General features: G+C 43.0%; 1 protein-coding gene across 1 annotated transcript in view; it reads left to right on the forward strand.

Annotated features, from left to right (window-relative positions):
* dcbld2 (discoidin, CUB and LCCL domain containing 2) overlaps nucleotides 1–26,076 on the forward strand; it is a 97,548-nt gene that overhangs the window by 13,020 nt on the left and 58,452 nt on the right. The window contains exon 2 of the mRNA XM_060929425.1: nucleotides 20,652–20,876. Within this exon, the coding sequence (XP_060785408.1) occupies nucleotides 20,652–20,876 (225 nt within the window). The remainder of the gene's footprint in view (nucleotides 1–20,651; nucleotides 20,877–26,076) is intronic.

Consider the following 26,076-nt stretch of genomic DNA (forward strand, 5'->3'; position numbering starts at 1 on the left):
CAAAACAAGAAAGCCTTCTTTGTGTAAAGCCTTTTTTCCCCGACATCAGCTTTTGGGAACAGAATGTTGCGAAAGCCAGAGCATTTACTCTGAAAGGACTCTGACCTGAACTGTGGGCTGGATGGTATTCCCACCCCTCCATGACTCGGCAGCCCCAAGGACATGTAATTACGCAGCTATTTATACAGTGATGATTATTATTGTTAAAACAATATCTGAAGTGTTCTTTGTAAAATAACAAAATATCTTGCTCTAGACTTTCAATGTTGTAAGATTTTATTTTACCGTATTTTTCGTACTGGGCGGCACGGTGGTGTAGTGGTTAGCGCTGTCGCCTCACAGCAAGAAGGTCCTGGGTTCGAGCCCCGGGGCCGGCAAGGGCCTTTCTGTGCGGAGTTTGCATGTTCTCCCCGTGTCCGCGTGGGTTTCCTCCGGGTGCTCCGGTTTCCCCCACAGTCCAAAGACATGCAGGTTAGGTTAACTGGTGACTCTAAATTGACCGTAGGTGTGAATGTGAGTGTGAATGGTTGTCTGTGTCTATGTGTCAGCCCTGTGATGACCTGGTGACTTGTCCAGGGTGTACCCCGCCTTTCGCCCATAGTCAGCTGGGATAGGCTCCAGCTTGCCTGCGACCCTGTAGAAGGATAAAGCGGCTAGAGATAATGAGATGAGATGAGATTTTTCGTACTATAAGTCACACTTTTTTTCATGGTTCGGCTGGCCATGCAACTTATACTCCGGTGCGACGTATATATATATATTTTTTTTTCCGCCGTGGAATAACTGGAGCTGATGCGGAGTCTGACGACAGCCACGCAGAAGAAGAGGAAACGGCGCTTCGTCTGCCGCTGGAGTTGGCAGAGTTGTTCAGAAGCGACACCAAGGATGAGGAATTCAATGGATTTGCTGATTTGGAGTGAAATCGTCAGCTTGATAAACTTGATTGACCTGTGTTTTATTATTAATGATAGGCCTATAGTTATTTAAATAAGTTATGTAATGATTTTAGGCAGTGCTTAATTTGTGAAGTGGGAGGTCCCGGACTCATTTTAAGGATTTAAGTAGGGTATTTAAAAGCAGTGCCAGCGGGACTTTGTGGCTCAGGTGGATAAAGCGCCATACCATAAATCTGGGGACCTGGGTTCGATTCCGACCTGCGGTCATGTTCCAAGCCCTCCCTGTTTTTCTCCTGCTCATTAAAAGCAAAAAACCCGGTGTTCTATTGAGCGGAAGTATACACCCCATGTCCCGTCCCCCCCCGCATAGATTTTGTGGATGTCATAGGAAAGAAATCAACAACAGATATCAAAACCGAACACTAAACAAATTTTTATTTACTTATTTAATTTGATTTTTTTTTTTCCCTTTGTGATGGTCACGGAGGTGATCTGATCCATTTAAATAGCTGCCGGAACACCGAATGAAATGAAAATAGCTGCCGGATCCGACAACGGAGGTTACGGATCTTGTTCCGTCATGTTCCGGCTCAAATTAAGCCCTGATTTTCGGCCTATAGGCTATTGAATAACTTGATGTTAAGGTACATATTCGGCCAGTTTTTCTCTGGGCTATTTATAAATGATTTTGTTTTGCATTTTTAAAAATAACTCTCCTTCCAAGATGAACTTTATTCTTCGTCTCTGATGTTATGGTGTTAATGGTCTGAATAACGTTTAATGTTTTTATCTGATATGACGTTAACTGGCAGGCGCACTTTCTGCCTGTTTTTTTCTCTGAGCGGTTGTTGTTGTTTTTTTTTCACTAGACGGTTGTTTTTACTACCGTACCTGTTTTTGGAGATGATATACCTATAGCCTACTTGACCTCTGATTTGGTGAAATAAAATTCGACAAAAATGAAGAATGACACTCCTCGATGATGACTACAGCTTTAATAACACAGATGAAAGAGCCATGGGGCGATAATAAGCCCTACCGGTAAAAATATTCTAAAAGCAAACTGATTAATGCATCAGTAATAGGCTACTAATATTAGTTATAAAAATAATAATAATAATATAGGCTATTAGTAATAACGATAGTGATAGTATTAAAGATAGTAGTAGATATTTAAAATAATCAGACTAGGCTACTTACAGGGCAAAGGGCGCGTCATCACTGCTCAGCTGTTCGTTTATTAAATAAACAATGCAGTCGCGCAGTAACCACGCGCCGCTTATCAGATACAATCACAGATTCTATGGATAGAATAACCCTTCAAAAAAGTGCGACTTGTAGTCCGGTGCGACATATGTTTTTTTCGTCTTCATAATGCATTTTTTGGCTGATGTGACTTAAACTCCGGAGCGACGTATAGTCCGGAAAATACGGTAATTTTATCTTATAGTGGTTGGTACAATAATTGCAAACGCTAACAGAATCCGCACATTCCAGTTGTAGCTATAGTCATATAGTAACTATAATCACCCTTGTAATAATAATTTCAATAAATGGTTAATGTTCAGTTCCCTCTTCATTTATTCTCGATTCAAAAGGCACAACTGAGTCACACAGGTTGATAAATATGTAACGGACAGTAACAATTTTATTCAAAATAGTTTTTCCTGCCTTAGTCGATTTATTTCCATTCGCATGCATGCAGCTGTTGTAAAGTTAAGTGTGTGTATTGAACACTCACCAAACTGAGGGTTCATTACTACACTCTGACTCCATGGAGACATTTTGCATAGGACTGTGTTCCTCTGATAACAGAAACGAAGCTCCAGCGCTCTCTGCTCTTAATCTGTTCTGTTCTTTCAGGCTTTATCGCGCATGTCGCTCCTTGTTGAGTTTTTTTTATGCCCGAGTTGTTTGAAACCAATCTGGGTTTTCTGTGTCAAATAAGGAAGCGGCTTCACCTTTTGAAGAAAATCAAACACTTTAATGAAGAAGCTGACTCGAGTGCGAGCAGAAAAAAATAAAACGAGATTGTTAAGCAAACTCTTCCATCCTCACTTCTGACTTCGTTTTTGTAAAATGCATTTTAAATACAATCGTGAATTTCTCTAGGGTTTTCAGGCTGAGCTCCTGTTGTGGTATTCTTTAACCACTTTTTTCCTCATTATTCTTGAATTCACTTCTATTTGTTAACATTTTTCTTGATGGCGGGGAGACAGTAATGCCTTTTATCTTGCCATTACCTTGGCCAGGGCTCACTTGTAAAAGAGATATTTATCTCAATGTGATTTTGTTTCCCTGGTTAAACAAAGGTAAATAAATAAATAAAATATCTATTTCTCTCTTTGAACAAGCAAAAACAGCACAAAAATTAACCATATTGGAGACAGATTAAGCCTTGCTGGCATGAAAGACGGTGTCTGTCTGACCCCGGCTGTAATTATCACGTGATGCATGACGTCATGCACAAGGGTACGCATACCAGACTACAACAGCAGGGGGTATATAAAATAACTTGCAAAGCAGTAAATGAAACAGAGACACATGGCCCTTTTCCACTACCCTTTTTCAGCTCGCTTCAGCTCACTTCAGCCCGACACGGCTCGCGTTTCGACTACCTCAGAGCAGCACGACTCAGCTCGCTTCAGCCCTGCTTAGCACCCAAAACTCGCACGGTTTTGGAGTGGGGCTGAAGCGAGCCAAACCGAGCTGAGTGAGGCTGGGGGCGTGAGGAGACACTCCCCTGTGCACTGATTGGTGAGGAGGAGTGTCCTCACATGTCCACACATGCCCCGCGAGCACGCTGAGATCTGTAAACACCGTAAACCCGGAAGGAGAAGAATTACGAATTACGAGAATTTCTGAAGCCTTATGCGCCTCGCCTCATCTATACGCTCTTGCCAGTATCTGTTGGCGTTGTCGGTGACAACAAGCCACAGCACCAAGACCAGCAACACTAACGACTCCATGTCCTCCATGTTTATTGTTTACTACCCGGGTCGTGAGACTACCGCTGATGTCACTGTTTGCGCCGCCTAACGACATCACGTGACGTCCTCCACCCACTTTCGCTAACTCCACCCAATGTGTCCACCCACTTCCAGCCAGCACGGTTCAGTGCGGTTGTAGTCGAAATGCAACTCCAACAGCCCCACTCAGCTTGACTCAGCCCAACTCAGCATGGCACGGCTCAGCCCAACTCAGCCACGTTGGTAGTGGAAAAGCGGCATAAGAAAACAGCCAAGACATAATGGCGGATACGTAGTGAGGGATGCTTTTAGGAACTGAAATAAAAGATCAAAAAGCCTATTTTTTGTGGCGCTAGTTCGTAATATATGCTCATTCCACCTTGCCCGGTCGGGCATGTCGGGGACATATCCCACTTGCCCGAATGCATGTTTCATTTGCCCCGGACAATCGGGCAGTCCTTAATGTCGAGCCCTGACTCCTTTCACGATTTTTGGAGCAATTTCATGAAAGTTGGCAGGATTCTTTTGTTATATGTTAGTAATACTTATTATTTAGCGAATTTGCAAAAAGTAAAAATGCTCCTGTAGCGGTTCTTGTATAGGGGTGGAGCACAGAAGACGGCAGGACAGAGTTCAGGTTGCAATAGCGTTTTATTGCTGCACTTTTCAGCGAACAATTACGGCGAACTTTACAGACAGACACACACACGCACACGATCGGCGTCTGGTTCGGGGAAGAGATCCTCTGCTCTTGCTCTCCCTCCTTAAGTAGGGCGCGGTCACTGGGAAGACACAGACACAGGTTAATTGAAATCAGGTGTAGTGATTCTGCCACTTACCTTCCCTGACTCCGCCCTCCTGTCACAGACCGGCACTTGGCCACGCCCCCGCTGCCACAGCTCCGTTTCTCAAAATCCAGTGAATGTGGATAGAATAAAACAGTTATTGGGCTGCGTGTGCGCATTCTGTGCTACGCACTTCCTGGTTCCTGAGTTGTTTGCGACGAGTCCTTTTGTTCCTGCGAGTGTTGTTGTTAATTACTAATTTTTTTTTTTTTTTTTTACTTTTTTTCTACAAATAATTTTCCAGTATCCTCTTCATTTTTATTGTACTGTCGCTTTCCTTTTTGTACTTTCCACTTCTGCTTTCCTTTTTCTGTTTTTTTTTTTTGGAAGAACACCGAGACCAGAAGCTTTCTTTTTTCTTTTTTTTCTCCTCCTGTGTAAAGACCACAAGCAGAGGCCATCCACATCAGATCTGCTTTAATATCAACAGATCTTTGATTAAGGTACGTGAATCTTTTCATCATGGCACACCTTCAGCCTGTTCAGTGTGCTGAGTGCAGGATGTTTAGTCATTCTTCCTCTGTCGCTAGCAATAGCTTTATTTATGATGATTGCAGATTGGTTAGCTCTCTGACAGAGAAGATTACAGTGTTAGAAGCGCGTGTCCAGGCTTTAGAGAAGGTCAGTGAGAATGAGAACAGTGTAGTTTCTGTAGAGGAAAGTCTGGATGCCCTAGGTGGAGTTAGTAATCCCCCAACTCCGGCATTAGAGCCCTTACAGCAGGGCGAATGGGTGACGGCTCGGCGGCAAAAGCATAGATCCAAAGCTACCACTGAGGCTTGCCCACGGGAGCACCACTCCTCTCCGTGTCATGTATTGAACAGGTTTGCTCTCCTTAGTGATGCACCCACTGAGAAACCTGAAAGAGCTCTGGTTATACGGGACTCTATCATATGACGTGTGAAATTAGCTCAGCCTTTAGGGGCACCAGCAGCTTTAGTCAGGCGTATACCGGGAGCCAGGGCGCTGGACATAGCAGGTAATCTTAGGGTCCTAGGCAAGCACAGGTTCTCAAAGATAGTTATCCATGCAGGAGCTAATGATATACCCCTTCGTCAGTCTGAGGTTACTAAGAGTAACTTTGTAGAGGTGTTTAAATTAGCGAAGGCGATGTCCAATGCTCTAGTATGCTCTGGCCCCATCCCAATGCGGCGTGGCGATGTAGCTTACAGCACGTTATGGTTGCTGAACTGCTGGTTGTCCAGGTGGTGCTCTGAAAACAGTGTGGGCTTTATAGATAATTGGGCTAATTTTGAGGGCACTGCTGGCCTGTTAGGGCGGGACGGTATCAATCCCACTTGGGAAGGTGCTGCTCTCGTTTCCTGCAGCATAGGTCATAGCCTCAGAACAGGCCTAGTTAATTTCTGACAATCCAGAGCCAAGGCCAGGGAGCAGACGAACAGGCTAAACCGACTGTCTGCTAGCTGCACAGAGTCGTCACTCAGGGTCCACTACATCGAGACTGTGTCTGTTCCCTGAGCTCAACAAAAAAGTAGAAATATTCAGAGAATTTGTTCCAGTAACCTAATCAATATAAAATTAGATCATACTGACTGTACAGCTGCTGCCAGCACCTTTGATCTAAAGGTGGGGCTATTAAATATTAGATCTCTTACATCTAAAGCGCTAATGGTTAATGAACTCATTACTGATCAGAAGTTTAATGTACTTTGTTTAACTGAAACATGGATTAAGCCAAATGAATATATAACATTAAATGAAGCAAGTCCTCCTGGATACAGTTACATACACCAGCCTCGTCTAACTGGCAGAGGAGGAGGCGTCGTGGATATTTATAATGATTATCTAGGTGTAACACACAAACCTGGTTATAAATTTAATACATTTGAAGTTCTTCATACTCATATAATGTATGTAGCCTCGAAAAATAAGTCTACCCAGTTAATTCCGTTACTTATTATTCACAGGCCCCCGGGGCCATATTCTGAGTTTCTTTCTGAATTTGCAGGTTTTTTTTCTCAGATCTGGTTATTTCCTTAGACAAAGCTTTAGTTGTTGGAGATTTTAATATTCACTTCGGTAACCCAGAAGACCCTTTGAAAACAGTGTTTGTGTCCATTTTAGATTCAGTAGGGATTAATCAGAATGTCATAGGACCGACCCATAACGGTGGTCACACTCTTGATCTAATACTAGCATTCGGGTTAAACGTAGAAAATATAGTCACACTTCCACAGTCTGAAGTTATCTCAGATCATTATCTCATCTCATTCAAAATATGTCTGAGTAATAATATATGCACCTCACCATGCTACTGTATTAAACATACATTCACGTCAACTACTGCACAGAGCTTTATAAATGATCTCCCAGAGTTCTCAACTTTGATTGGGTCACTGTCAGCCCCTGCAGAACTTGATCAGGCAACTGAATGCTTAGAGTCAACGTTCCGCCATACTTTAGATAATGTAGCTCCTCTTAAAACGAAAATGGTCAGAGACAAAAAAATTAGCACCCTGGTATAATGATGCCACTCACACATTAAAACAGACCACTCAAAAATTGGAACATAAATGGCGTCAAACAAAATTGGTAGTGTTCAAATTAGCGTGGAAGGAGAGCTTCTTGATGTATAGAAAAGCTCTTAGTACTGCTAGATCAACATATCTCTCCTCCCTAATAGAAGATAACAAAAATAACCATAGATTCCTGTTTAATACTGTAGCAAAATTAACCAGGAATAAGTCCACTATAGACACATGCACGCCTGCAGTATGTAGTAGCAACGACTTCATGAAATTTTTTAATGACACAATTGAGAATATCCGACAAAAAATTCAAACTACTAATTTAAGTTCAGACAGTGACTACGTTTACATGCACATCCAAATCAAGCTGCTGTTGGTAATCGAGCAAAGGGTCCCAGCAGGGGTGCCAGAGAAATCCAATCCTACATGCACAAGTGAAATCGGGCTATTGTGCAAGGTGCATTGTGCACCCGAGCCACACATGGCGCTACACGCCCCATCGTGTCGGTACACTTCCGGTTGTCGTCATGAAGAAGAGCTATAGTGTTGCCAGATACTGCTGACGTTTTCCAGCCCAAAACATGTTCAAATCCGCTAAAATGCACTTAAAACCCCCAATCTGGCAACACTAGCAGTTCCGTGTTCAAGCTGTTAGGCTTGCTCTAACAGACTATGGCTACAAACTGTCCGGCGCAGACCACTGTTTTGTAAGACAACTTATTTTGCACAATAATATTTTTCTAAAGTCCATTTTTTGCTTACAAAAAAAAAATATATTTTTTTGCTTACAATTTAACTTATGTCTTAATAAACACACAAAAAGTTCAATTGTTTTGTTTTTATTGACATTCTTCAGATGTTGGACGTGTGTGTGTGTGCGTGCGTGTGTGCGTGTGTGCGTGCGTGTGTGCGTGCGTGTGTGTGTGTGTGTGTGTGTGTATGTATGTGTGTATATATATATATATATATATATATATATATATATACATACACACAAATACAATGACTTGTTTATGTACACAATTCACAGCTATGCAACAGCTGTACAGATGTATTTGGTGATACAGTAAGTGAGCTAAATTTTAACAGTGCAAACAATGCCACAAAAAGAAAAGATTCATGCCGTTGTCATGATTCGTTGTCATGCCGACCGAGGCTGTTGTGTTTCCCGCTTGTGGTCTCGTCACTCGTCACTTCCGGAAGTAGCTCGACAACTAGCTCGATAGGGTATACATGCACAAAGTAGCTCGGCAGAAATCGCATAAACTAGGTCGTGTAGCTCGATTCCGAGAAATCAAGTTCGGTTCAATTTCAGCCGAATTAAGGTGTATACATGGCATTTTGAACTTCGATTTCAGTCGAGCAACGGCAGAAATTCGATTCTCTCTATGTGCATGTAAACGTAGTGACTGTAAGTGACCCTGTAGTTAACAATATAACTGTATCAGATCAGCAATTAGAATGTTTTACTCCCCTAAAAGAAATTGAATTACTTTCATTAATCTTGGCATGAAAAGCCTCAACTTGTGTACTAGATCCCTTACCTACACGTCTATTCAAACAGATAATACCTGAAGTAATTGAACCGCTTCTAAAAATAATAAATTCTTCTCTTAGGATTGGCTATGTACCCAAATCCTTTAAACTAGCAGTTATCAAACACCTGATTTAAAAAACCTGACCTTGATCCCTGTCAGCTGTCCAATTATTGGCCAATATCAAACCTCCCCTTTATCTCCAAGATCCTTGAAAAAGCTGTGGCACAGCAGTTATGCTCATATTTACATAGGAATAACATCCATGAAATGTATCAGTCAGGATTTAGACCTCATCATAGCACAGAGACAGCTCTGGTTAAAGTAGTAAACGACCTACTGTTGGTGTCTGATCACGGCTGTGTCTCGCTGCTTGTGTTGCTTGACCTTAGTGCAGCATTTGATACCATTGATCATTCCATTCTTCTATATAGACTAGAAAACGTTGTGGGAGTTAAGGGAATGGCCGTCTCCTGGCTCAGGTCTTATTTAACTGATCGCTATCAGTATGTTGATGTAAATGGTGATATTTCTAGACATACTGAGGTAAAGTTTGGTGTTCTACAAGGTTCTGTCTCGGGTCCACTGCTTTTTTTTTTTCTTTATATATGTTACCTCTGGGTGATATTATTCGTAAACATTGTATTAGTTTCCACTGTTATGCTGATGACACACAGTTGCATGTTTCTGCAAAACCAGATGACAGACACCAGCTTAATAGAATGGAGGAATGTGTGAAGGACATTTAGACACTGGATGCTTATTAACTTCCTTCTGCTTAACTCTGACAAGACTGAAGTACTTACTGTATATTAGGACCACATACAGCTAGAAGTAAGTTTTCTGATTACACAGTAACTCTGGATGGCCTTTCTGTTTCTTCATGTGCAGCAGTAAAAGACCTCGGAATGATTATTGACCCCAGTCTTTCATTTGAAACTCACATTGATAATGTTACTCGGATAGCTTTCTTTCATCTCAGAAATATTGCCAAGATAAGAAATTTAATGCACTACACGATGCGGAAAAACTAGTTCATGCTTTCATTACCTCCAGGTTGGATTATTGTAATGCCTTACTGTCTGGATGTTCCAATAAGTGCATAAACAAGCTCCAGTTAGTTCAAAATGCAGCAGCAAGAGTCCTTACTAGAACTAGAAAATATGACCACATCACCCCTGTCTTATCCACACTGCATTGGCTCCCAGTCAAATTTCGTATTGATTATAAAATACTACTATTGGCCTTTAAAGCACTGAATGGTTTCGCACCACAGTACCCGAGTGAACTTCTGCTCCTCTATGACCCGCCACGCCTACTTAGATCAAAAGGTGCAGGCTATCTGCTGGTACCTCGTATAGTGAAGGCTTCATCAGGGGGCAGAGCCTTTTCTTACAAAGCCCCACAGTTATGGAACAGCCTTCCAAGTAATGTTCGGGAATCAGACACAGTCTCAGCATTTAAGTCTAGGCTGAAAACATATTTGTTTAGTCAAGCCTTTTGTTACTGGTGTTTATGAGGTAAAGGTGTAGATCTGGAGGGTCCTCAGACAGAGTGTTTTGGTAAACTGGGATGTATGGATGCTGTCAGTCCCCACTCGCTTGCTCACTCGAGTTTGTTGACGGTGTAGTGGCTGCTGCTTTATGTCCCGGGGCTCCCTCATGCCTGTGTTACCTTCTGGCGCTCCCCTTTTAGTTATGCTGTCATAGTTACAACCCCAATTCCAAAAAAGTTGGGACAAAGTACAAATTGTAAATAAAAACGGAATGCAATAATTTACAAATCTCAAAAACTGATATTGTATTCACAATAGAACATGGACAACATATCAAATGTCGAAAGTGAGACATTTTGAAATTTCATGTCAAATATTGGCTCATTTGAAATTTCATGACAGCAACGCATCTCAAATTTGGGACAGGGGCAATAAGAGGCTGGAAAAGTTAAAGGTACAAAAAAGGAACAGCTGGAGGACCAAATTGCAACTCATTAGGTCAATTGGCAATAGGTCATTAACATGACTGGGTATAAAAAGAGCATCTTGGAGTGGCAGCAGCTCTCAGAAGTAAAGATGGGAAGAGGATCACCAATCCCCCTAATTCTGCGCCGACAAATAGTGGAGCAATATCAGAAAGGAGTTCGACAGTGTAAAATTGCAAAGAGTTTGAACATATCATCATCTACAGTGCATAATACCATCAAAAGATTCAGAGAATCTGGAAGAATCTCTGCGCGTAAGGGTCAAGGCCGGAAAACCATACTGGGTGCCCGTGATCTTCGGGCCCTTAGACGGCACTGCATCACATACAGGCATGCTTCTGTATTGGAAATTACAAAATGGGCTCAGGAATATTTCCAGAGAACATTATCTGTGAACACAATTCACCGTGCCATCCGCCGTTGCCAGCTAAAACTCTATAGTTCAAAGAAGAAGCCGTATCTAAACATGATCCAGAAGCGCAGACGTCTTCTCTGGGCCAAGGCTCATTTAAAATGGACTGTGGCAAAGTGGAAAACTGTTCTGTGGTCAGACGAATCAAAATTTGAAGTTCTTTATGGAAATCAGGGACGCCGTGTCATTCGGACTAAGGAGGAGAAGGACGATCCAAGTTGTTATCAGTGCTTAGTTCAGAATCCTGCATCTCTGATGGTATGGGGTTGCATTAGTACATGTGGCATGGGCAGCTTACACATCTGGAAAGACACCATCAATGCTGAAAGGTATATCCAGGTTCTAGAGCAACATATGCTCCCATCCAGACGACGTCTCTTTCAGGGAAGACCTTGCATTTTCCAACATGACAATGCCAAACCACATACTGCATCAATTACAGCATCATGGCTGCATAGAAGAAGGGTCCGGGTACTGAACTGGCCAGCCTGCAGTCCAGATCTTTCACCCATAGAAAACATTTGGCGCATCATAAAATGGAAGATATGAGAAAAAAGACCTAAGACAGTTGAGCAACTAGAATCCTACATTAGACAAGAATGGGTTAACATTCCTATCCCTAAACTTGAGCAACTTGTCTCCTCAGTCCCCAGACGTTTACAGACTGTTGTAAAGAGAAAAGGGGATGTCTCACAGTGGTAAACATGGCCTTGTCCCAACTTTTTGGAGATGTGTTGTTGTCATGAAATTTAAAATCACCTAATTTTTCTCTTTAAATGATACATTTTCTCAGTTTAAACATTTGATATGTCATCTATGTTCTATTCTGAATAAAATATGGAATTTTGAAACTTCCATATCATTGCATTCCATTTTTATTTACAATTTGTACTTTGTCCCAACTTTTTTGGAATCGGGGTTGTAGTTGCCGGAGTCCCTGCTTGTACTCAGTGCAATATGTATACTGTTCCTACTTATTCAGGTGACATTGGGCATACCTAACAACCTGTTCTTCTCCCCCCCCCCCCCCCCCCCCCCCCCCAAAAAAAAAAAACATCTGTCCCTCTGAGGGTGTTTTCACACTTGGTCCCTTTCAGCCATCTAACCAAACTCAGATCGATGACTCGGCATTTTTTGCGCATATGTGAACACTCCAACCGTACCCAGACCCCTTTAAAGCGAACCGAACTGGGTGGTCTCAGTACGGTTTGCTAAAAATCAACGGTACGGTTCGCCTAATCTGTGCATTGTGAACAAAAAGCGCACCGGGTTCACTTCGCCTTTTTCACTGTAGTTTAACCACCTTCGTTTGCCGTAGTTGGTCACGTGACTGTAGCAGGGAAACTCAACTTCCTTTTGGAACTTACCACAACCGCTGGAATAAATTTATTTTCCTTAATCCGCACTATTTTGATCAAAGAATACAGCAGGGCAAGCATGGCAGCAGATATTTTGATTCAAGAGAAAATTACCCAGAATTCTGTGCACTGGGGGTCTGAGGGCTCTAGAGGACCTGGTGTGAACAGAAAGAGGACTGAGGCCCCATCAAAGCTTAACTGGACCAGAAAGAGAACCCAGTCCTCTTTGTAATAAATTCAGTGTGAACACAAAAAGAACTGAGTTCTTTTTCTGTTGGTCCACTTTTTGGTCCACTTAAAGAGGACTGAGTCTGGTTCCTTTAAAGGGGACCAGGTGTGAAAACACCCTGAGTTACATGTCGGTCCTGGGATCGAGATGCTGACCTCTTCTGCTCCTCGGACCTGCCTGATCCATCCTGGTGCCCTGTGTCTGGTTGGCGTCTCATCACATCGCTCCTGTGGAGGATGGCCCCATGTGGACAGTTGGGGGTCATGCCTGGAGGACGCTCTGGACTCTTGTAGTGATGCTTTTGTGGCTGGGGACTGCAGTTGACTTGCTGACTTTGGGACTACGGTTGTCGTGAATGGTTTTGTGCTCGGGTTTCCGTCGGTGGGGGGTTTATAGCATCAACGAAGCTGACTTTGTTAGGACTGTTAATGTTATAGCCATGTTGTCTGTTGTTGCCCAAATGAGGATGGGTTCCCTTTTGAGTCTGGTTCCTCTCGAGGTTTCTTCCTCGTGTCGTCTGAGGGAGTTTTTCCTTGCCACCGTCGCCACAGGCTTGCTCATTGGGGATAGATTAGAGATAAAATTAGCTCATATTTTAAGTCGTTCAAATTCTGTAAAGCTGCTTTGCGACAATGTTTATTGTTAAAAGCGCTATACAAATAAACCTGACTTGACTTATTCCACTCAATCTCGTCAGACATGGGTTATAGCCGACTCGGCATTATGCACCTGTCAGCTCATGTACGACTCAGTTTTGTGGAATAATTGTTAAATATTATCATTCACTTAGTCTCAGTTGTTCGTTTTAATAAATTGGTATTGCTTCAAGATGAACAGTGCGAGTCTGCATCATTTGAAGAGGTGTGTTGAACAACTCTGTTTTGGGAATATGACCATGAGTGGTGTTTCATTGCATTTTTTCCTAGTAAGAGGTTAGATATTGATACTTTGAGTTTATAATATGTACTCTTGAACAAGCATCACATTCAAAAATGCTGGTTTTCTGTAGAAAATCTAAAAGGCTGTTTTTATTTTGCCTTTTCTAAACGGGCATAGGCTCTTTATGGATTCCAGTATGGATAAATCTGTAGGCTGAGTGACCGCGACAAGCAGATTGTATATCTGTTTTTTGTATTTGTAATTTATTTATTTTTTCAGTTGTCCAGTCAAGCGTATGTACAGCGTACATAATGGTTAAAGATATTAAAAAAAAAAACCTCCATTTACTTGTGGGTTTTTTTTCTTCATTTCTTTTTTGCTTTATTTAGATGTAATCCACCTTTTAGTTGGTTGCTATATTTATTAGTGGTGCGACTTGCATGCTCTATTTGTTCCTGAACCCAACAGCCTGCAGCACGCCACACACTGCACAAGGACACAATCTTGCTGTCAGTAGGACTCTTTTTACTAAATGGATTAATTAGCCTTCACGGATGATAGACAGTGATAGACACACACAGGGATGTGGGAATGCACAAAAAACCTTCCATGGCTCACAGCCAGAATATTAACTGAAAACTCAAGGGCATGAATGTGACATGCTAGATCCGAGACATTATCTGGAGAGGATTATGGAGTCATTCTTCTCTCCGGGAAGTCAGGTCCTGAAAGAAACTGAGTAGGCTCGTTCTTCTTGTTTTGCACGAACGCAATTAGTTCATTGTTTTTTCCATCTGACCAGAATGTCCGATTGGGCTCGGTAATACTATTATGATTTCTCCATCCTTGTATTTTCACACATTATTTGATACATGTCTTTCAGTTAAAATGTCCTTGAAGGAAGCCTTGAGCAAGATTTGGCGAGCAAGATTTGTTTACAGACTGTAGTCACGCGTTTGGATATTAACACCCGTATTGCAAAAGCACGATCAGGGTCAGCTATGTCGAAGATGGAAACGATATGGAAATCGAACCTGAGCAGAAAGCTAAAGATGAATTTCTTGCGAGAAACAGTAGAAACCGTGCTGTTATATGGCTGCACTGCTTGGACCCTCACAAAGGTATTGGAAAGAAAATGAAATGGGACCTACACAAGGCTTTGAAGAGCAGCACTTAATATCAAATTGCAGTCCCACACAACAAACCGGGTGTTCTATGGCAATCTTCCTTGTGTTACCACCATTATAAGGAAAAGAAAACTGCAATTCTGTGGACATTGCTATCGTAGCAAGGATGAGGTGGTTAACTGAATGTTGCTATGGGAACCGACACATGGAAAGCGACCAAGAGGGCGTCCTGCGGTTTGTTGACCGAGTTGAAAACTTTGAAATAATGAAGAATGACCTGCCAGAAGCAGTGGAGGAGAGGAGACTCTGGAGACAAGTAGTCCATGTTGTTCGTCTGAGGACTCTCTGATGATGACTTGTTTAGAGACCCAGTACCAGTCAAAAGTTTGTACACCGCTACTCATTTGTATTTTGTACATTGTAGAACAATACTGAAGACATCAAAACTGTGAAATAACACATATGGGTCATATATATATCTCATGTTGTTTACCATCTGGGAGGTCCGTATGGTGAAATACCGTGACCGAGGTCTTGAAAGTACTGAGTGAGGTCCTCTGGGCCGAGGTCAGTATTCAAGGCCGAGGTCACGGGATTTCACCATATGGACCGACCTTAAGCTGGTAAATAATATCTCATCTCATTATCTCTAGCCGCTTTATCCTTCTACAGGGTCGCAGGCAAGCTGGAGCCTATCCCAGCTGACTACGGGCGAAAGGCGGGGTACACCCTGGACAAGTCGCCAGGTCATCACAGGGCTGACACATAGACACAGACAACCATTCACACTCACATTCACACCTACGGGTAATTTAGAGTCACCAGTTAACCTAACCTGCATGTCTTTGGACTGTGGGGGAAACCGGAGCACCCGGAGGAAACCCACGCGGACACGGGGAGAACATGCAAACTCCACACAGAAAGGCCCTCGCCGGCCACGGGGCTCGAACCCAGGACCTTCTTGCTGTGAGGCGACAGCGCTAACCACTACACCACCGTGCCGCCGGTAAATAATATACTTATTTTTTTATTTAGCAAATTCTAACAGAAAACGAGAGCACCCGAAAGGGAAAACTGAGCCGAGCCGCCATTTTGAATCCTCATTCATGGCTGTAATGCAAATGGCTTCCTCCTCGGTATACAAGTGCACTTCCATGGCAGGAAAAAAAAACATTTTGCCGCCTGTGTAGTCCCCTATTTATACAAATAGGAGTCATTCAGGATTCAGCCATGTTTTTGCTCAGCGTTAGCAACAGTTACAGGTTTTTTCAGAGGCTTTCTCCTGAAATTTCATCTCATTATCTCTAGCCGGTTTATCCTGTACTACAGGGTCGCAGGCAAGCTGGAGCCTATCCCAGCTGACTACGGGCGAAAGGCGGGGTACACCCTGGACAAGTTGCCAGGTCATCACAGGGCTGACACATAGACACAGACAACCATTCACATTCACACCTACGGTCAATTTAGAGTCACCAGTTAACCTAACCTGCATGTCTTTGGACTGTGGGGGAAACCAGAGCACCCGGATGAAACCCACACGGACACGGGGAGAACATGCAAACTCCGCACAGAAAGGCCCTCGCCGGCCACGGGGCTCGAACCCGGACCTTCTTGCTGTGAGGCGACAGCGCTAACCACTACACCACCATGCTGCCTTTCTCCTGAAATGTTTTTTCTTTTATTTCTTCTTCCCCAGGGTAGTAAAACTCGCTTTCGCTGTGAAGACTGTTGGTATTGCTATCTGTGCTGTAAAATTAATGCTGTTATACTGAGAAATGCTGGCAAAAATGTATAAGATTTTTGATAATCTTATCAATAAATCTTATTAAAAAAAGATAAATGTTGACAAAAAATGCTACTATGTTTTGTTGTGAACGAGCGAGTCGCCAGAGGTCCGTACCTGGGGTCCGTACTGTAGGATACGGACCCGCTCGCCAACCAATCAGAGCGCAGGATTTGGACCGCGAAAAAAATAAATAGAATTTTGTGGTAAATAAAGTGTTTTAAAAAACAAACAAACCAAAAAAACAGGTTTCATATTTTAGATTCTTCGAAGTAGCCAGTGTTTACCTTGATGACGCTTTACACACTATTGGCATAACCAGTTTCATGAGGTAGTCACCTGGAATGCTCTTCAATTAACAGGTGCCTCGATAAAAGGTAATTAGTGCAATTTCTTGCCTTCTTAATGCGTTTGAGATCAAACAGTAAATAATAAATATACAGTAAATAGCCATACAGGGAAACCATGGCCAAATGGTTAGAGAAGCAGCTTTGGGACCAAAAGGTCGCTGGTTCGATTCCCTGAACCAGAAGGACTGGCTCAAGTGCTCTCGAGCAAGGCGCCTAACCCCCAGCTGCTCCGGCAAGAGTGGTGGCGTACCTTGTGTCTGCTTAGCCAGAGAAAAACTGCTGTGATCAGCGTTCAACATAGCCGGTATCGCGTTGCAAAATGCAACCCGATTTTGAAGAATTGGTAGTCAATTTCCCCAGTGTATTGCACAGAAATGTGATGCAAAAAGTTGGCTAACTTCTCTAAGAGAATGATGAGCTTTCCTCATTTCCTAACATTCCCAGGGTAACTGGGTTAGTCAGTCTCCGATTGTCCAGCGGGGGGGATGGATGGATGGATAAATAAATATAATAATATAAATATAGAGGTGACGGTTTTCCACAATTACGGTAAATGGACGGAAAACATGGAATCCGGTATTTGAAACGGAATGTCCAAAAAGTTTATTTGCACAAATTAAAACTAAATATTTTGTATCAAATAAGCCATTACGGTGTCGGACTTCAGAAGAACTTTTTATTCATCACACGCTTGTGAAACTCCTCTCTGCATTTAACCCATCTGAAGCAGTGAAGCGCACATACACATACCCAGAGCAGTGGGCAGCCATGCTAACAGCGCCCGGGGAGCAGTTGGGAGTTAGGTGCCTCGCTCAAGGCCACCTCAGCCCAAGGCCGTCCCGTATTAACCTAACCGCATGTCTTTGGATTGTGGAGGAAACCCATGCAGACACGGGGAGAACATGCAAACTCCGCACAGAAAGGCCCTTGCCGGCTGCTGGGCTTGAACCCAGAACCTTCTTGCTGTGAGGCGACCATGCTAACCACTTGCACCACTGTGCCGCCTTTAACTTTGTTGGGGTATTCTAACTTAATTTTTTTTTCTTTATTTTAAGCATAAACAGCATTATTCATGAAATTTAGAACAACACCAAAACCTTTTTTTTTAACATTACTCAGAACTCTTGATCACAAAATTAGCTTTAAAATGAGGGCTCAAATACTGTAGATGACATTTCTAGCTGGATAGGAGTCATGCGTAAAGACCAAAAATGGGTTTTCAAGTGCATATCACGGGTAAATTCAGGAGCAAGATCAATGTAATTCTCCTATTTTATATTCAACTTTGGTCAAATATCTCTCATTCTGCATTCTCTGCAATTTTTTTACCTTGCGCAATACCAGAAAAATTCAGTTGAAATCAAGCCATTTGAGGTGAATTGGTCCACCTCTGATAAAACTTGGCATTTGGATTTCCCGGCAAACATTGATTTTCGTGACGTCGCGTGCGGGACGCCTCCTTCTGAATCCTACGCCAGCACTGGTTTGTTTATGAGAAAACGACCTGGTGGTTTTCTGCAAATTTCTTCAACGTTATCACGTAATTATTAAAATGGTTAACAGATGTATCGTCGGAGGGTGTAGCAACACCAGTCTTGATGGGATTAGTACTCATCGTTTTCCAAAAGACCGGACAATGAAAGAGAAGTGGGAGCGCTTCGTGCGAGGCATCCGGAAGCCGAGGACCAAAGCGGAGCCGAGAAAAAGACCAAGAAAATCGGTGATTCACAAGTTGACTGTTGCCAGAGTAAGAAATTAATTCTGACATCTCATTATATTCTTCATCCAAAGGTGAAGTAACATTGCGCTCAGGTGACAATTCCATATTTCAATGCAAAATCGCTAACTGCTAAACTTGGTCTACACAGGCTGTGCACTGAAACCGTGCAAGCTCTCGCAGCCTGCTGGCGCTTCCGCAGGTGACGTCACGAATCTGGCTCCAGACTCCCTTGGGATTTTTCCAGACGCGTTTGGTTTTATTTTTTTCTGCTGTAGACTGATGGCCTTGTGCAAAATTACCCTTCTGGATGAGTGTGCAAAGGGACATACTTTCATATAAAAAAAAAATGAAATTGGTCCAGAATATGCACTTTAAAGCTTGCTGTAGTATTTGTACCGTTAGATTTGCATACTAGCACGATGATAATGAGGCTCACTGCAATAAAATATTGTTGTAAACTTGTCACAAGACTCATGTCTTTATTTTCTGCCACTCGCACATTTATTACCGTATTTTCTGGACTATAAGCCGCTACTTTTTTCCTAGGTTTTGAACCATGCGGCTTATACAAAGGTGCGGCTATTCTGTGGATTTTTCTTCCACCGCTAGGGGCGCTCTAACCGGAAGTAGAATCAAAAATAAGATAGACGAAAAATCAATGCAAAGAAGAATTAGCAGATCTTTAGCAGATAGAACACGCACGACAAATTACTAACTGGTAATTATTTTCAAATCCAGCGAAGATGATTAAAGTGACTTGTGGTTTCAAACACAGGAGAAATGAAGGTAAATAAATCCCGGTTATTTTCTCTTGGTTCTGTTCCGTTTTAATCAGCAAAGTTGCTGCCGTGTTAAAAGGCACTGTTCGGAAAGAATCTGTTCAGGTACATACATGTACATTTACAGTACAAAATCGTTCTGTACATGCAGTAAATATCTAATTTTTCAACATAGATATCTGCGGCTTATAGCCCGGTGCGGCTTGTATATCTTTTTTTTAATTTTTTAAAAAAAATAGAGCGGATGCGGCTTATATACAGGTGCGCTCTATAGTCCAGAAAATACGGTACTTGAACCAGCAATTCCAAAATTGTGTAGCATTTTTGTTTCTCAATATATATATTGAGAAACAAAAATGCTACACAATTTTGGAATTGCTGCACAAAATTACTATTGTGTAATTAGCATTGTTTGCTACAAAAAAAAAAGTTCTCTTGAACGCTGGATGTGATTTTATCAGTTTGGACAAGAACCCAGCCAGCCCTATTCCACATCTGTAGTAATCCAGATTACGTCAAGAAGCGCTCAACTAAGTAAAGAGAAACAACATCCGTCATTACTTTAAGACATGAAGTGTGTGTTAATTCATAAACATAAAGAAAAACCATTGAATTTGAAGGTGTGTCCAAACTTGTGATTGGTACTGTATTGCCCCTTTTCCACCAAAGCAGTTCCAGGGCTGGTTCGGGGCCAGTGCTTAGTTTGGAACCGGGTTTTCTGTTTCCACTGACAAAGAACTGGCTCTGGGGCCAGAAAAACCGGTTCCAGGCTAGCACCAACACTCTGCTGGGCCAGAGGAAAGAACCGCTTACGTCAGCGGGGGGGGCGGAGTTGTTAAGACCAACAATAATAACAAGACCGCGAAAGATCGCCATTTTTAAGCGACGAGAAGCAGCAGCTGTACAAACGCGAAGTCATCCATTATTATTATTATTGTTGTTGCTGCTGCTGCTTCTTCTATGTTGTTTTTGCTTCGATATTCGCACCAAGGTTTAAGCAAACGTAACTGACGTATACAGCGACGTAATGACGTGGCTTCCCTTAGCACCGCGAGCTATGGAAAAGCAAACTGGTTCTCAGCTGGCTCGCAAGTTGAATGAGTTGTGAACCAGCACCAGCACTGGCCCCGAACCAGCCCTGGAACTGATTTGGTGGAAAAGGGGTATATGTAGAGGATGATGAAATTCCTGTGCTCTCTCAAGGTTTGTTCAACATGACCAAATTAAATCCTTTTATAGTGTGGATATTTGGATACAGTTTCAGATTATCTGTGATCTCATTACTGCGTGTGTGATGCAGGTGATGGCTGTGGGCACACGGTGCTCGGCGCAGGAAGCGGCAGCCTGGCGTCTCTGGGCTACCCTCGCTTTTACCCTGCGCACTCGGTGTGCGAGTGGGAGATTAGCGGGAGTGCCGGGGACACACTCCTCCTGCGTGTGGCAGACCTCGACATCGATACACACAACTGCCAAGTGTCCTACCTCCGGCTGTTTGATGGTATCGGAGGAGGCAGGACGGAGATAGGTGAGCGGACGCTTTCTGTTTTAACAGCTTGCTCACTTCCTCTGTGGCTGTATTCACCAGCTTCAGGAACTGTGTGGCGCTCAGATATTCTTATGACTTGGGTAAGACGGATGAGTCCATGTCGGATGGGCATCACATGACTTTTAGTAATCGGAGTGAATCCACTAAGCTTTATTTGTGTAAGAGCGTCAGGGTCGAATAGAGCAGATTCGAACTGAACTTGAATAAAAAACGTTTTGAATTTTCAGTATCAAAAATGAATATGATTTAACTAGACAAGGGTAGGTTTCCCAAAAGCCTCTTAACGCTAAGAGCATCTTAACTAGGAGAGAGAGAGAGTGAGTGTTCATTGTGATGCTCGCTCTACCCTTTTTAACGATGGTTTTTGTGCTGCGATGCTTTGGGGAAACCCACCCCAGACTGGAATGGGTCTAGTAGGGAAGTGATTATGACCAGTGATAATGTCTCTCTGTTGGAATAGTGATATTACACTCGTAGTTTTGCTCTTTATTTATTTATTTTAATTAATTTTAAGTTACGAGTCCAGAGTGGCAGGACTTTATATGTGAACCCATGCCATGAGATTGATTGTGAAAGGGTTGTGCAGTCTTTTGTAATAAGTAAATTAAAAAAAAAAAAAAAAACCTGCGCAAGTTTGGCATGGTTTGTACACCTATTAAAAATGTATTTTTTTAATTTTTTTTTGTAAAACATTATAGCAATTGACATGATTTTAGCTACGTTACTTACACTCACCGGCCACTTTATTTGGAACGCCCGTCCGTCCACCTGCTGTTCGATGCTGTTCTCTAATCAGCCGATCCCTCGACAGCAGCCCGATGCGTAAAATCACGCAGATACTAGATTAGATGAGCCTTTATTATCTCTACTTGAGAGAAATTTGTTTTGAGCAAACAAGAGTGTGATTTTACAGAAACATATAAATGTAGCATATTAAACAAGTAACATGCAAACATGGATACAGCCTAGTTCATCTGCCTCCACACACACACACCCAGACAGCCTCTTGTATTGCAGTCCATAGGTATTGCACACAGCCATTTCCCTGAGCTACTTAGCACAGACATTGCTCAGAGAGATATCATTATAATAATAAATATTACACATAAAACCGAATGATTGCATAAAATTACACCACAACCTAAAAATACTACCCCCCCAATCTCCCCCCCCCCCCCACACACACTATCACTCACACCACACTAAGACTACGTTCAGACTGCACCCTGAAACGACCCATATCCAATTTTTTTTGCCCATATGCGACCTGTATCCGATTTGTTATTGACAATCTGAACGACACAGATCCGATTTTTTTCACATGCGACCCAGGCCGCTTGCGCCGCTTTTCCACTACCAACGCGGCTGAGTTGGGCTGAGCCGTGCCGTGCTGAGTCGAGCTGAGCGGGGCTGTTGGAGTTGCATTTCGACTACAACCGCGCTGAACCGTGCTGGCTGGAAGTGGGTGGACACATTGGGTGGAGTTAGCGAAAGTGGGTGGACGTCACGTGATGTCGTCAGGCGGCGCAAACAGTGACATCAGTGATCTTTTAAGCGGTAGTCTCACGACCCGGATAGTAAACAATAAACATGGAGGACATGGAGTCGTTAGTGTTTCTGGTCTTGGTGCTGTGGCTTGTTGTCACCGACAACGCGGACAGATACTGGCAAGAGCGTATAGATGAGGCGAGGCGCATAAGGCTTCAGAAATTCTCGTAATTCGTAATTCTTCTTCTTCCAGGTTTACGGTGTTTACAGATCCCAGCGTGCTCGCGGGGCGTGTGAGGACACTCCTCCTCACCAATCAGTGCACAGGGGAGTGTCTGCTCACGCCCCTAGCCCCACTCGGCTCGGTTTGGCTCGCTTCAGCCCTACTCCAAAACCGTGCGAGTTTTGGGTGCTGAGTAAGGCTGAAGCAAGCTGAGTCGTGCTGCTCTGAGGTAGTCGAAACGCGAGCCGTCGGGCTGAAGTGAGCTGAGAAAGGGTAGTGGAAAAGGGCCATTGGATATGTGGTCCTAATTCCGATGCATATCCGTTATTTTCACATGCGACTGCAGTCTGACCGGACAGGTCGCATTCATGCGACCTACACGTCATCAACAAGAGACAAACGTCACTATTCTGCGTTGGCTAATCCCGCCTCTTTGGTGGAAAACAACAACATTTGTACGGTTTTCAGAATTTAAATAGACTTTTATAGAATTGATCAAGCTAATGGTGGATTTGGTAGGGACCTGGATGTTAAACCATCCTGTATTACAAGATTATAAGATTGTTCTGGAAATTTCCAGTAATTTGACACCTTCGGTCTCATTACTCTGCTGCCCACATTAATCAGATTATTGTGTGAGTTCCGCCGCCGCCACAAAAACCACATCGCCAGGTCTCGCCTCATCTCCATGCTTTACTTGCAAACTTGAAGAGTGCGCTTTTTTTTTTTTTGTTTACGTATTACGTAGATGTGCTTATTACGTGTCAATTTGCGCATGCGGGACACTTTTGGGTCGTTTTCCGTTCATATTGGAGATCGCATACAAGTCTCATATAATTGGTAATGTGAACGGCCTAACAAAAAAATCGGATTTCACAACAAATCGGATATGGGTCGTTTCAGGTTGCAGTCTGAACATAGTGTAAGACCTACTATTAAGTAGTTTAATTGACCAAGGAACCATTGAGAGTTTGAAGCTATTTGTTTTACAGTTTGGGAGCCTGTATCTCCTTCCTGAGGGTAGCATTTCATATTCGCCATGCAAGATACAAATCAAGAGCTTCAGTTAACGTTCGCATCAAACATCCGAATGGGAAAAATCGCAATCTCAAAGTGTGACTTTCTTTCACCGTGGTATGGGTGTTGGTTTGAGCCAGATGGACTGGTTTGAGTATTTCAGAAAGTGCTGCTGATCTCCTGGGGTTTTCACACACACCAGCCTCGAGAGTTTACACCGACAGAATGGTGCGAAAAACAAAAAACATCGAGTGAGCGACAGTTCTGTGGGTGGAAGCGAGCGAACGCCTTGTTGATAAGAGAGCTCAGAGGAAAATGGCCAGATTGGTTCAAACTGCCAGGAAGGATGTACAGTAGCAACTCGTATAGTAACTCTTTACAACTGTGGTGAGCAGAAAAGCATCTCAGCATGCAACAGCAGAACACCACTTCGGGTTCCGCTCCTGCAGCCAAGAACAGGGATCTTAGAATCAACAACAACTTCCTATTAAAGTGTCCGGTGAGTGTATTATTACTAATACTCGGTTATTGAAAACGCTGTCAAATGAATAAGCAGTGACTCTGAGCGTTTTAAAAAGCAACCTACCGTCTAGAATTTCTGACAAATTTGCAAAATGCCGTACATGTCAGACGGCCGTGTTTTGACCTACTGCAGCGCATAAGTGGTTTTAGGAGTGTGCTGGATTTTCCAAGCCATGCTTTCAGACAACAAAACAAAACCGTGCACTATAGACCCCTTTCACATGACGTCACCGCGCCACGAGATTTTGTTAGGCGCCATATTGGAAGACCAAGTACATGCACTCACAATATAAAACAAAGTACGAGCGAGAGTAAAGTGACACGATGGATGATAATTCTGGTTATGTGAGTACATTACCAGCTGCAGAAAGGGCACGGTATGTGGAGAAACTGGCTGTGATTGATGGGTTTGACCCATATGATAAGACTCGCGGCAAGGGAGAATGGAAACATAAGGAGGACCTGACACCAATTCTGCCATCTGTTTGCTACCCAGACATTGTAAACTATTTGTTGTTTACACCCAGTGCCTACACTCAGTGTTCGAACTATGCCGATATTTTCGGGGGGCCCCTTTTTTTCCCTTGGGGGTGTGTGTGCTTGCGCTGGTCTCGGAGCGCGGATCTCCAAACACATGAGAAGCCTATCTTACACACACATCACGCGGACTCCACACACGCATCGCGTCTGAAGTCATAACTCATCAGGGGAAATCGTGTCCGCATTGGCATGTTCAAAAAACAACCTCGCGTCAACAATGATACCACACGCAAGAAAACAAAAACAGTCAGGCTACTCAACAACCAACCTGGCAGCAGCGAGCAAGCCCCAAACCATCCTAAATTATTATTATTATTATTAAATTGTAGAAGCCTGGGAGGCTTGCTCCTCATACAGTTATCAACTTGGGGCCAATTTAGCATGTTTTAAATCTGAATTTCTTGCGTTTGCTTACCTCAAAGTGTCCGCAGATCATGCACAGACTTATCCATTATATCCACAGTTTTTTGCCAAGTCTCACACAGGTTTCTTTCAAGTCTACTGTTGGGCCAATAAATCATTAAATAAAACAGCTCAGATTTGTTTAAGTCGTTTGCCACTCCACTTTATTCTCGTGGGTTCACATACCGCTGCCGTTATTTCCCCCTAATCACGAGTTTGTTGGTCTTCCAAAATGACGCAGGGTCTGTTTACTTCCGGTTTCGGGTGACGTCAGTGAAAGGGGTCTATATAATGATGAGGGTCTCGGACATTTTGGTACACATGTGAGGAAGCACAAAGCTCCTGAACCATTGATGATGATGGTTATTAAAGTTAAAAAAAAAAAAAAAAGTACATATTTTGCTCATGCATCATCGGCGTAGATCACTGCTGCGTTTTGTCATCCCAGAAGCAGACACGCACATCCTTTTGTTTTCAAACTCCAGCAGCTCTGGCACTCAAACGCAAAACAATCCAGCCGTTCGTTAAACTAGCAGAGTGGATTTGCTGGAGAAGCTGTCCAAGTTTATCTGATCAGAGACACCCAATGCCACCGGAGTCAGTCCATTGGGATATCTGTTTAAAAGAAGACGACCTGCAAGGTCTCTAATGATCCGCATTCTAGTCATATCTCGGACACATCTGCGGTGTGTCGGTAAATTGTGGATTGAATGTCTCAAGTTACGTGAAGCTTTTTAAAGGGGAACTGAAGGCAAATTTTTTTTTTTTTAATTATTAAAATTCTATTTCTCTCATTTTATTAAACATAGGAATGCATTTTTGATCGCTATTTTGTCGCTGCTATAGCAAGTTGAGTGTCTGAAATATGCTCTGTAATATCAGTCCATATGTCAAAGCAACAGCCGTAAACGAGATTCGTTGAGACCTGTGCGAGACATCGTAGGACGGAAGTAAAACGTACAGCGGACATCAAAGCGACCGACATCT

The sequence above is a fragment of the Neoarius graeffei genome, chromosome 9 (genome assembly GCF_027579695.1).
Source record: "Neoarius graeffei isolate fNeoGra1 chromosome 9, fNeoGra1.pri, whole genome shotgun sequence".
Taxonomy (NCBI): domain Eukaryota; kingdom Metazoa; phylum Chordata; class Actinopteri; order Siluriformes; family Ariidae; genus Neoarius; species Neoarius graeffei.